The following is an 11,611-nucleotide window of genomic DNA, read 5'->3' on the forward strand; positions in this document are numbered from 1 at the left end:
TCTCTCTCTCTCCCTTCCTCTCTTGCTCTCTCACCTTCTGTTTCAGAGGTCACGTTTTATTACTAACAGATATGCTCTCTCTCTATTGTTTATCTATCTCTTTCATTTGCATTTAATTTCTCCTCCCTCTTCCTCTTAGAGGGTACACAGACAACCAGAGATTATGAAATTGTTTCATGTAGTAAGTCATCATTTAGGGTGCAGTTTGTGCAATGGGGAGATTTAAGATCATTAAAGTTCATATTCAGTTTAGAGTGATTAACACAATGTTTAGCATATTAGTAGATATTATGTTCCTTCTGTAAAGCACATGATTTCCAGTGTTTGTGACACTCAAGGTGCGGGTTGATGGTCACTAGACTTGATACTGAATGTTATGGATTAATCTCATATCTGTTGATAGTGATTAACGCCAGACTGGATGTACAAGGACCGAGGACACACTGATTATTCATATTGTATTGATGACATTGTGTAAACACTGTATGATTCTGTAGCAGCTGGCAAAGTAGCAGCCTTTTGTTTTGACTTCCTACCAGCCTCACGGGCTCCTGTTTACTCTGGTGCTGTCTGATTAGGATATAAAGGGCCTGTCTCTAAGAGGCTGGTGTTTACTCTGGTGCTGTCTGATTAGGATATAAAGGGCCTGTCTCCAAGAGGCTGGTGTTTACTCTGGTGCTGTCTGATTAGGATATAAAGGGCCTGTCTCCAAGAGGCTGGTGTTTACTCTGGTGCTGTCTGATTAGGATATAAAGGGCCTGTCTCCAAGAGGCTGGTGTTTACTCTGGTGCTGTCTGATTAGGATATAAAGGGCCTGTCTCCAAGAGGCTGGTGTTTACTCTGGTGCTGTCTGATTAGGATATAAAGGGCCTGTCTCCAAGAGGCCAGTAAGACATTGGGATCATTTGAGGTGGATGGCGAAAGCAACCGACTGTAGACAAAAGTCGAGGAGTGAGGTTGGGGGAGGTGCATCTGCGACAGCCGAAAGATGGACACTGATGTGGTTTTCCAATAGCAAGGCTCAATGCAACAGCAAGCGCTCTAAACATTGTTTATAAAAGTTGTTCTTTATTATGTCAAAATAAACATGTCTCCAACCCGCATATCACACACTCACAAACTGAAAATATACAGTGCATTCGGAAAGTATTCAGACCCCTTGACTTTTTCCAAATTTTGTTACGTTACAGCCTTATTCTAATATAGATTACTTTTTTTTCTTCTCCAATTCATCAATAATCATGCACCCTGTAAGGAAGTCCAGGATCCAGTTGCAGAGGGAGGTGTTTAGTCCCAGGGTCCTTAGCTTGGTACATTTCTATATTTCCTTAAATATTTTTTACAACGGCGGGGGAGTTCCAAGATGGAGGCGCAGGTGGCTTCAACACAGCGCCCCATGTAAGTCATCTACTGTATATAACTTATTGGTAAGGTAATACACCAGATACGATTTTTTTATTGACTTTACCAATGATTTTGCTCTGCTTTTTGTTTTCCTGTAAATTCCTAGTTTACTTGACAAGTTACTGGAAACATAGCTAGTGTGGCCTTACATCAAACTGGCAGAGCTGTATAGGTTAGTCATGACTAAATGTTTATACTAGAACTAAATCAAAGGTAGCCGTAGCCTATAGGCTAGGGCGTGTTATAACAAATTATGATATCATTCCTAATTCGAGTTGCACATGTTATACAGTATTATCACGTTACCTTTTTAAGTTTATATTCCCTTGATTCCGAAGCGCTGATGACCATTTTGCGTTCCTCCACTTACTTCCGCGTAGCAGTGCCAGGTATACTAGTGCTATCTGGGAGCCTTGGGACGTCCATACCCTAAATCCTAACCTTAACCATATCCTTACCTAACTTAAAGCATTATTAACCATTTTAAATGTCAACTTCAAAGGGAGGTAGGCCCGTCCCAAGGATCCCAGATAGCATGGACCGTGACAGGTGGGCGGGCACGGGGATGGTTTTGGTGAAGCGCTCTCCAAAAGAAAAAAGAATTAGAAGAAGTGCGCTCTCTTCGGAGTCAACAGAAGCAGATGTTTCTGTTTTTTAAGGATATAGTGGATATTGTATATTCAACCTGACTTCCGTTTCACCTGACAACTGAAGTACGGACTCAGCTCAAGTACAGTGGGCGTCCACCTGTCCTTTCACACTCCATTGGTACTTCCGCTGTAAGCCTGCTAGGACGTCGTCAACACTTCTGCCGAGCAGTCGACAGGGACCAACGAAAACGACTGATCCTTGGTCAAACTTCACGGCATGATGAAGACGCAGGGTGTGTTGGTGGGGGTGTCTCTGCTGACTAGCGTAGCTCTACTGGGACTGATAAACGTGCGGCGGAAAGAAGAGGTGAAGGAGCAGAAACATGTATCGTTCGAGACTATGAAACTGCGTGTGACCAGAGACGTACTGGGAGAGTACCAACACGAGGTAATCAGAGCCCACAACCTGCTGGACAAGACTAAGGCTCAGGTGGATACTCTGGGGTCAGAACTCCCCCCACTGCAGGCTGCAGAGGCCAAGAAGAAGAGTGAACTGGAGGCATGCCAGGGAGAAAAGGTAAGGAAGGAGGGGTATGTCTGGGGTTTAGAGTGTACACAATTGATTTCCTCTCTGTGTGTGTGTGTGTGTGTGTGTGTGTGTGTGTGTGTGTGTGTGTGTGTGTGTGTGTGTGTGTGTGTTCTCTCTCCTGTCACAGAAACATGTCGCTGATGAGGTGGGGGCCGTTGAGGCAGAGAACAGTAACTCCAAAAGTGAGTGTTTAAACACCCGAAACTCTATGGTTACATCAACACTGTTCTGAAAGGATATTCGCCTTATTCCTGGTACGACTATGATAACATGTATGATAGTTCACTGCTCCTCAATGAAGTGGACGTCGATTAAGACAGCTCCCCGCACCTCTGATTCAGAGGGTTGGGTTAAATGCAGAAGACACATTTCTGTTGAATGCATTCAGTTGTGCAACTAACTAGGTCTCCCCTTCCCTTTCACAGTGAACTATAACATAAAACAGGTTTAAAACAGGTCCGTGACCAGTTCTAGGTGCAAGCTTTTTCTCTTCTAAATATTTTGGTGGATGAAAGAGACATCTTGTGGTGGAATAGGCTCATTGCAGGTCGCTAGGTTTAAGAGAAGTATTAGTAGTATTCTGTATATGCGACGGGTCTTATTGAATATGTTTTATTCACTAACGTGTCTTTTAGTATCCCCCTATCTCTGTCCTTTAGCCTCTAGCTCCATGTTGTGTCTCTGTCCTGTAGCCTCTAGCTCCATGTTGTGTCTCTGTCCTGTAGCCTCTAGCTCCATGTTGTGTCTCTGTCCTGTAGCCTCTAGCTCCATGTTGTGTCTCTGTCCTGTAGCCTCTAGCTCCATGTTGTGTCTCTGTCCTGTAGCCTCTAGCTCCATGTTGTGTCTCTGTCCTTTAGCCTCTAGCTCCATGTTGTGTCTCTGTCCTTTAGCCTCTAGCTCCATGTTGTGTCTCTGTCCTTTAGCCTCTAGCTCCATGTTGTGTCTCTGTCCTGTAGCCTCTAGCTCCATGTTGTGTCTCTGTCCTGTAGCCTCTAGCTCCATGTTGTGTCCTGTAGCCTCTAGCCCCATGTTGTGTCCTGTAGCCTCTAGCCCCATGTTGTGTCCTGTAGCCTCTAGCCCCATGTTGTGTCCTGTAGCATCTAACCCCCTGTTCTGTCCTGTAGCATCTAACCCCCTGTTCTGTCCTGTAGCATCTAACCCCCTGTTCTGTCCTGTAGCATCTAACCCCCTGTTCTGTCCTGTAGCATCTAACCCCCTGTTCTGTCCTGTAGCATCTAACCCCCTGTTCTGTCCTGTAGCATCTAACCCCATGTTGTGTCCTGTAGCATCTAACCCCCTGTTCTGTCCTGTAGCATCTAACCCCCTGTTCTGTCCTGTAGCATCTAACCCCCTGTTCTGTCCTGTAGCATCTAACCCCCTGTTCTGTCCTGTAGCATCTAACCCCATGTTGTGTCCTGTAGCATCTAACCCCCTGTTCTGTCCTGTAGCATCTAACCCCCTGTTCTGTCCTGTAGCATCTAACCCCCTGTTCTGTCCTGTAGCATCTAACCCCCTGTTCTGTCCTGTAGCATCTAACCCCCTGTTCTGTCCTGTAGCATCTAACCCCCTGTTCTGTCCTGTAGCATCTAACCCCCTGTTCTGTCCTGTAGCATCTAACCCCCTGTTCTGTCCTGTAGCATCTAACCCCCTGTTCTGTCCTGTAGCATCTAACCCCATGCTGTGTCCTGTAGCATCTAACCCCCTGTTCTGTCCTGTAGCATCTAACCCCCTGTTCTGTCCTGTAGCATCTAACCCCCTGTTCTGTCCTGTAGCATCTAACCCCCTGTTCTGTCCTGTAGCATCTAACCCCATGTTGTGTCCTGTAGCATCTAACCCCCTGTTCTGTCCTGTAGCATCTAACCCCCTGTTCTGTCCTGTAGCATCTAACCCCCTGTTCTGTCCTGTAGCATCTAACCCCCTGTTCTGTCCTGTAGCATCTAACCCCCTGTTCTGTCCTGTAGCATCTAACCCCCTGTTCTGTCCTGTAGCATCTAACCCCCTGTTCTGTCCTGTAGCATCTAACCCCCTGTTCTGTCCTGTAGCATCTAACCCCCTGTTCTGTCCTGTAGCATCTAACCCCCTGTTCTGTCCTGTAGCATCTAACCCCCTGTTCTGTCCTGTAGCATCTAACCCCCTGTTCTGTCCTGTAGCATCTAACCCCCTGTTCTGTCCTGTAGCATCTAACCCCCTGTTCTGTCCTGTAGCATCTAACCCCCTGTTCTGTCCTGTAGCATCTAACCCCCTGTTCTGTCCTGTAGCATCTAACCCCCTGTTCTGTCCTGTAGCATCTAACCCCCTGTTCTGTCCTGTAGCATCTAACCCCCTGTTCTGTCCTGTAGCATCTAACCCCCTGTTCTGTCCTGTAGCATCTAACCCCCTGTTCTGTCCTGTAGCATCTAACCCCCTGTTCTGTCCTGTAGCATCTAACCCCCTGTTCTGTCCTGTAGCATCTAACCCCCTGTTCTGTCCTGTAGCATCTAACCCCCTGTTCTGTCCTGTAGCATCTAACCCCCTGTTCTGTCCTGTAGCATCTAACCCCCTGTTCTGTCCTGTAGCATCTAACCCCCTGTTCTGTCCTGTAGCATCTAACCCCCTGTTCTGTCCTGTAGCATCTAACCCCCTGTTCTGTCCTGTAGCATCTAACCCCCTGTTCTGTCCTGTAGCATCTAACCCCCTGTTCTGTCCTGTAGCATCTAAACCCCCTGTTCTGTCCTGTAGCATCTAACCCCCTGTTCTGTCCTGTAGCATCTAACCCCCTGTTCTGTCCTGTAGCATCTAACCCCCTGTTCTGTCCTGTAGCATCTAACCCCCTGTTCTGTCCTGTAGCATCTAACCCCCTGTTCTGTCCTGTAGCATCTAACCCCCTGTTCTGTCCTGTAGCATCTAACCCCCTGTTCTGTCCTGTAGCATCTAACCCCCTGTTCTGTCCTGTAGCATCTAACCCCCTGTTCTGTCCTGTAGCATCTAACCCCCTGTTCTGTCCTGTAGCATCTAACCCCCTGTTCTGTCCTGTAGCATCTAACCCCCTGTTCTGTCCTGTAGCATCTAACCCCCTGTTCTGTCCTGTAGCATCTAACCCCCTGTTCTGTCCTGTAGCATCATCTAACCCCCTGTTCTGTCCTGTAGCCTCTAACCCCCTGTTCTGTCCTGTAGCATCTAACCCCCTGTTCTGTCCTGTAGCATCTAACCCCCTGTTCTGTCCTGTAGCATCTAACCCCCTGTTCTGTCCTGTAGCATCTAACCCCCTGTTCTGTCCTGTAGCATCTAACCCCCTGTTCTGTCCTGTAGCATCTAACCCCCTGTTCTGTCCTGTAGCATCTAACCCCCTGTTCTGTCCTGTAGCATCTAACCCCCTGTTCTGTCCTGTAGCATCTAACCCCCTGTTCTGTCCTGTAGCATCTAACCCCCTGTTCTGTCCTGTAGCATCTAACCCCCTGTTCTGTCCTGTAGCATCTAACCCCCTGTTCTGTCCTGTAGCATCTAACCCCCTGTTCTGTCCTGTAGCATCTAACCCCCTGTTCTGTCCTGTAGCATCTAACCCCCTGTTCTGTCCTGTAGCATCTAACCCCCTGTTCTGTCCTGTAGCCTCTAACCCCCTGTTCTGTCCTGTAGCATCTAACCCCCTGTTCTGTCCTGTAGCATCTAACCCCCTGTTCTGTCCTGTAGCATCTAACCCCCTGTTCTGTCCTGTAGCATCTAACCCCCTGTTCTGTCCTGTAGCATCTAACCCCCTGTTCTGTCCTGTAGCATCTAACCCCCTGTTCTGTCCTGTAGCATCTAACCCCCTGTTCTGTCCTGTAGCATCTAACCCCCTGTTCTGTCCTGTAGCATCTAACCCCCTGTTCTGTCCTGTAGCATCTAACCCCCTGTTCTGTCCTGTAGCATCTAACCCCCTGTTCTGTCCTGTAGCATCTAACCCCCTGTTCTGTCCTGTAGCATCTAACCCCCTGTTCTGTCCTGTAGCATCTAACCCCCTGTTCTGTCCTGTAGCATCTAACCCCCTGTTCTGTCCTGTAGCATCTAACCCCCTGTTGTGTCCTGTAGCATCTAACCCCCTGTTGTGTCCTGTAGCATCTAACCCCCTGTTCTGTCCTGTAGCATCTAACCCCCTGTTGTGTCCTGTAGCATCTAACCCCCTGTTGTGTCCTGTAGCATCTAACCCCCTGTTGTGTCCTGTAGCATCTAACCCCCTGTTCTGTCCTGTAGCATCTAACCCCCTGTTCTGTCCTGTAGCATCTAACCCCCTGTTCTGTCCTGTAGCATCTAACCCCCTGTTGTGTCCTGTAGCATCTAACCCCCTGTTCTGTCCTGTAGCATCTAACCCCCTGTTCTGTCCTGTAGCATCTAACCCCCTGTTGTGTCCTGTAGCATCTAACCCCCTGTTCTGTCCTGTAGCATCTAACCCCCTGTTCTGTCCTGTAGCATCTAACCCCCTGTTCTGTCCTGTAGCATCTAACCCCCTGTTCTGTCCTGTAGCATCTAACCCCCTGTTCTGTCCTGTAGCATCTAACCCCCTGTTCTGTCCTGTAGCATCTAACCCCCTGTTCTGTCCTGTAGCATCTAACCCCCTGTTCTGTCCTGTAGCATCTAACCCCCTGTTGTGTCCTGTAGCATCTAACCCCCTGTTCTGTCCTGTAGCATCTAACCCCCTGTTCTGTCCTGTAGCATCTAACCCCCTGTTGTGTCCTGTAGCATCTAACCCCCTGTTCTGTCCTGTAGCATCTAACCCCCTGTTCTGTCCTGTAGCATCTAACCCCCTGTTCTGTCCTGTAGCATCTAACCCCCTGTTCTGTCCTGTAGCATCTAACCCCCTGTTGTGTCCTGTAGCATCTAACCCCCTGTTGTGTCCTGTAGCATCTAACCCCCTGTTCTGTCCTGTAGCATCTAACCCCCTGTTCTGTCCTGTAGCATCTAACCCCCTGTTCTGTCCTGTAGCATCTAACCCCCTGTTCTGTCCTGTAGCATCTAACCCCCTGTTCTGTCCTGTAGCATCTAACCCCCTGTTCTGTCCTGTAGCATCTAACCCCCTGTTCTGTCCTGTAGCATCTAACCCCCTGTTCTGTCCTGTAGCATCTAACCCCCTGTTCTGTCCTGTAGCATCTAACCCCCTGTTTCTGTCCTGTAGCATCTAACCCCCTGTTCTGTCCTGTAGCATCTAACCCCCTGTTCTGTCCTGTAGCATCTAACCCCCTGTTCTGTCCTGTAGCATCTAACCCCCTGTTCTGTCCTGTAGCATCTAACCCCCTGTTCTGTCCTGTAGCATCTAACCCCCTGTTCTGTCCTGTAGCATCTAACCCCCTGTTCTGTCCTGTAGCATCTAACCCCCTGTTCTGTCCTGTAGCATCTAACCCCCTGTTCTGTCCTGTAGCATCTAACCCCCTGTTCTGTCCTGTAGCATCTAACCCCCTGTTCTGTCCTGTAGCATCTAACCCCTGTTCTGTCCTGTAGCATCTAACCCCCTGTTCTGTCCTGTAGCCTCTAACCCCCTGTTCTGTCCTGTAGCATCTAACCCCCTGTTCTGTCCTGTAGCATCTAACCCCCTGTTCTGTCCTGTAGCATCTAACCCCCTGTTCTGTCCTGTAGCATCTAACCCCCTGTTCTGTCCTGTAGCATCTAACCCCCTGTTCTGTCCTGTAGCTGAGTTTGAGAAGCAAAAGGCTGCCTGGGTAGCAGAGGTGACGTCTCTCAAACAGCAGGTAGAGCAGCACAGCGAAGTGTGTCTCTTTGTGAAGAAGGACTCTGTAGAGGGAAGGTAAGAGACTGGGACTAGAGCTTTGAACATGGAACACCTCTATACATGTCCATCTGTATGTATACCTGTACACCACAGGTATATGGACACTTGCACACATTAGCTCTGTCTCTGACTCCCAAAGGAAACTGTGTGGGGATGAACCGCCTAAACAAGAGGCCGCTCCAAAACCAGATGCCCCCAAAGCAGAAGAATCCAAACCAGATGCTCCCAAACCTGATTCTCCTAAAGAAGCCCCTAAACAAGAGGCTGCCCCCAAACCAGAAGAACCCAAACCTGAGGCCCCAAAGATGAGATGAGCAGAGCTGAGTATCTTTTGTTCTGTCTTTTTCTGTTAGCATTCCACTGATTGGTATTGTCTTGATAGTATTAGGAAACAGCTTATAGCAGTGAAGATGCATGTTATTATGTAGAAATGCCAGATAAGACTCAAAAACACCATCATAAAAAAAGGCTTCTATCATTAAAAAGGATAGTGACACTGTATTTGACTGAAATACTATCTTTTGAGTCTTGCTGTCTGGGACTGTATTAGAGTTGACTGGAGTGTCAGTATGATGTTAACCAGCTTTATGATGTCCTAGTTATAATCCCCATCTATCATTGTTGACAGAGGTGTGTGTGTGTGCATGACAGATGTGTGATCTGTCTTCTCTGGAACAATGTCTCATCTGTCTATCAGGATGTTGGTTGTATTTGCCTTTATTGTGTGAAGGATGACTGACTCTTTCATTTTGACCTTTGTTTGTTTTTAGGGTGGGCGACGAGAACGAGAAGAGAAACATGGATTCAAAGAAAAGACTAGGAAGGCGGATGAAAAATGGAGACCTTCTGCAGGACATTTCTGTTTCTTTTTAAACTCGTCAGAAGTTGTCCTTCATGCTACTTTAGAGTGTCTATTAACTGCCATCTAACATGAGTGGATATTGAATAGTTTTTGTTAACCTTGTCCATTCCTCTCTCTCAGTATGACCCTCCCTCGGGGGGTGTTTGTGTGTGGGATTAGAACAAATGTGTATGTGCCACCAGTATCGACCAATCGGAAAGTCCATAGCCTCTCTCTGTCACTCCTCATCATACTCACTCTGTTACCCCGGTGACGGTATTATGCAGTGGTGGCGACCATAGCATTGACCAATCAAAAGTCGTGGATTAAACTGTTATTTCTGTTATTCTGATTCTGATGTAATAAAGCTTAACCCTAAAGGAAAGTTTTGAATGTGTGAATGTGGATTTTAACTATTGATACAGAACCATTTCATATTTAATGTGAGCACAAATATTGGCATTGTTTACTGTATGTTCTGATTCCCTCCATCTTTAAACATTTTAAGGCAAATAACTAATAACAGCTGCTGGAGATCTGTTAGAGTATCACAATGATGTATAACTCATATAGAATGATGTCACCTCAAATGTATTGGCACCCTTGATAATGATGAGCAAAAAGTACTATATAATAAATACAAATATTGAGCTATTGTATATTGTATGCTCAAATAAATAAAATATTTATAGTAATACAATTGCTCAGAGAAAAATATTTTGTTGAACAAGGATTTATTTTTTTTCATCTCAAAGTTATTATCACACCTGCTTTCAATGCTTTGTGTACCCACACCTAGCCAGTATAATGTCTCTGAGCCTTTTTCTATAATGTTTTATGAGATTGAAGGATCTTAGACCATTCCTCCATACAGAATCTTTCCAGATCCCTGATATCTGTTGGCCTGCGCTTATGGACTGGCCTCTTCAGTTCAAACCACAGGTTTTTTTAGTCCGGAGACTAAGATGGCCATTGCAAAATGTTGATTTTTGTGGTCAATTAAGCATTTATTTGTGGATTTTTGATGTTTGCTTGGGGTCATTGTCTGGCTGGAAGATCCACTTGCGGCCAAGTCAGCCTTTTTGTCAAAAATATTTTTGTACTACTTGGTAGAGTTCAGGATGCTGTTGACCTTAACAAGGGCCCCAGGACAAGTGGAAGCAAAACAGCCTTTTAACATCAAAGATCCGCCACCATATTTTACAGTAGGTATGAGGTTATTTTCTGCATATGCATTCTTCTTTTGACACCAAACCCAACACTGGTGTGCATGGCCAAAGAGCTCTATTTCTTGTTCCAGTCAAAGTGCCAATGCCGTTTAGTAAACTCTAGGCGTTTCCATATGCTGGTTGCTCTCAGTAAAGGCTTTTTACTGAAGCCCTTCCAAATAGCTAACTGGCATGGAGGTGGCGTCTTGTTGTAGATTTGGTGACCCGAAGATGCGACCAAGTTTTGCAATTTTACCACTACACCACTGGGGACAAGATATACTTGCATCCGATACCAGGCAAGTTTACCACTGTTCCAGTGGTTTTAAACTTCTAAATTGTTGCCTTAATGTTAGGTGGTATATTTGGTTTTTCAGAAAGAAAATCGTACACACTGTCTGATTTTATGAAAGTCAACAACCATGTCTCTTCTTATTTGTGAGTGCTTTGCCTTTCCCCATGGTGATGAATGACGGAGGGATTTTACATGCGTGTTACCTCATTTTTATGCCCCAGTGAAACAGGAAGCAATGGAAAGCCACAATTCAGTTCCTTAAACTGAGATCAACTTAAAAAAGAAAAATGTTAATTCGGATAAAATAAAATGTAAGAATATTTGATGGTGCCAATAATTTAGACACGTGTCTTTTTGATAATTAAATGTTGTTCTCTGTGCAATTGTATTGGTATAAAATAAAATAATTGTCCTTATTTTTTTTCATACAATATACTGTGGAGACCTCTGTCTTTCTGTCACTCCATCCCGTTCACTCTCTGTCCTTTTATCTTTACCTTGCTCTCCCTCTCCTATCCATTTAATGTCTCCCCCTTTCTCCCTCCTATCTCTTCCCCTCTGCCTCCCCCTTCTCTCTTTCTATTCCCCCCTACCTCCCTCCCGCTACCTCCCTCCACAGATGACAATGCTCCCTTCAGGCTTAAATTAGGCCTAGCCAATTAGGGAGCTATCATTCCGCTCCAGCAAACTCACAAGGTCACTGTTACCGCCCGGCAACTGTAGGACAGGGAGAGTGGGGAAAGGGGCAGGAGGGAGGGATAGGACGGGGGAGTGGACCTCTGCCCAACATCCCACTAACATCACTAATACATATAGTATGTCCTGATATGCCTAATATCTGTCCTTAATCGAAGCAATGAGGAAGTGGACAATTGATATGATGTAAGGTGGTAGTCATGACGTTAAATGATTGTTAGTCATTCAGTTTAATATGAAAGTACTACATG

The 11,611-nt window shown here is 46.2% G+C and overlaps 1 protein-coding gene across 2 annotated transcripts; it reads left to right on the top strand.

Annotated features, from left to right (window-relative positions):
- Positions 1-1,960: 1,960 nt before the first annotated feature.
- On the top strand, positions 1,961-9,549 carry LOC115186975 (pollen-specific leucine-rich repeat extensin-like protein 1). 2 transcript variants are annotated; one of them, XM_029746304.1, is made up of 5 exons: positions 1,961-2,571; positions 2,711-2,765; positions 8,221-8,335; positions 8,460-8,644; positions 9,091-9,549. In XM_029746304.1, the coding sequence occupies exons 1-4, from the start codon at positions 2,272-2,274 to the stop codon at positions 8,632-8,634; spliced, it is 645 nt and encodes a 214-aa protein (XP_029602164.1). In that variant the 5' UTR covers positions 1,961-2,271; the 3' UTR covers positions 8,635-8,644; positions 9,091-9,549. The 2 variants fall into 2 exon arrangements, with proteins under 2 accessions (XP_029602164.1, XP_029602163.1); XM_029746303.1 differs by having other exon boundaries at positions 8,460-8,639.
- Positions 9,550-11,611: the final 2,062 nt, after the last annotated feature.

This window comes from Salmo trutta, chromosome 3 (assembly GCF_901001165.1).
Source record: "Salmo trutta chromosome 3, fSalTru1.1, whole genome shotgun sequence".
Classification (NCBI taxonomy): domain Eukaryota; kingdom Metazoa; phylum Chordata; class Actinopteri; order Salmoniformes; family Salmonidae; genus Salmo; species Salmo trutta.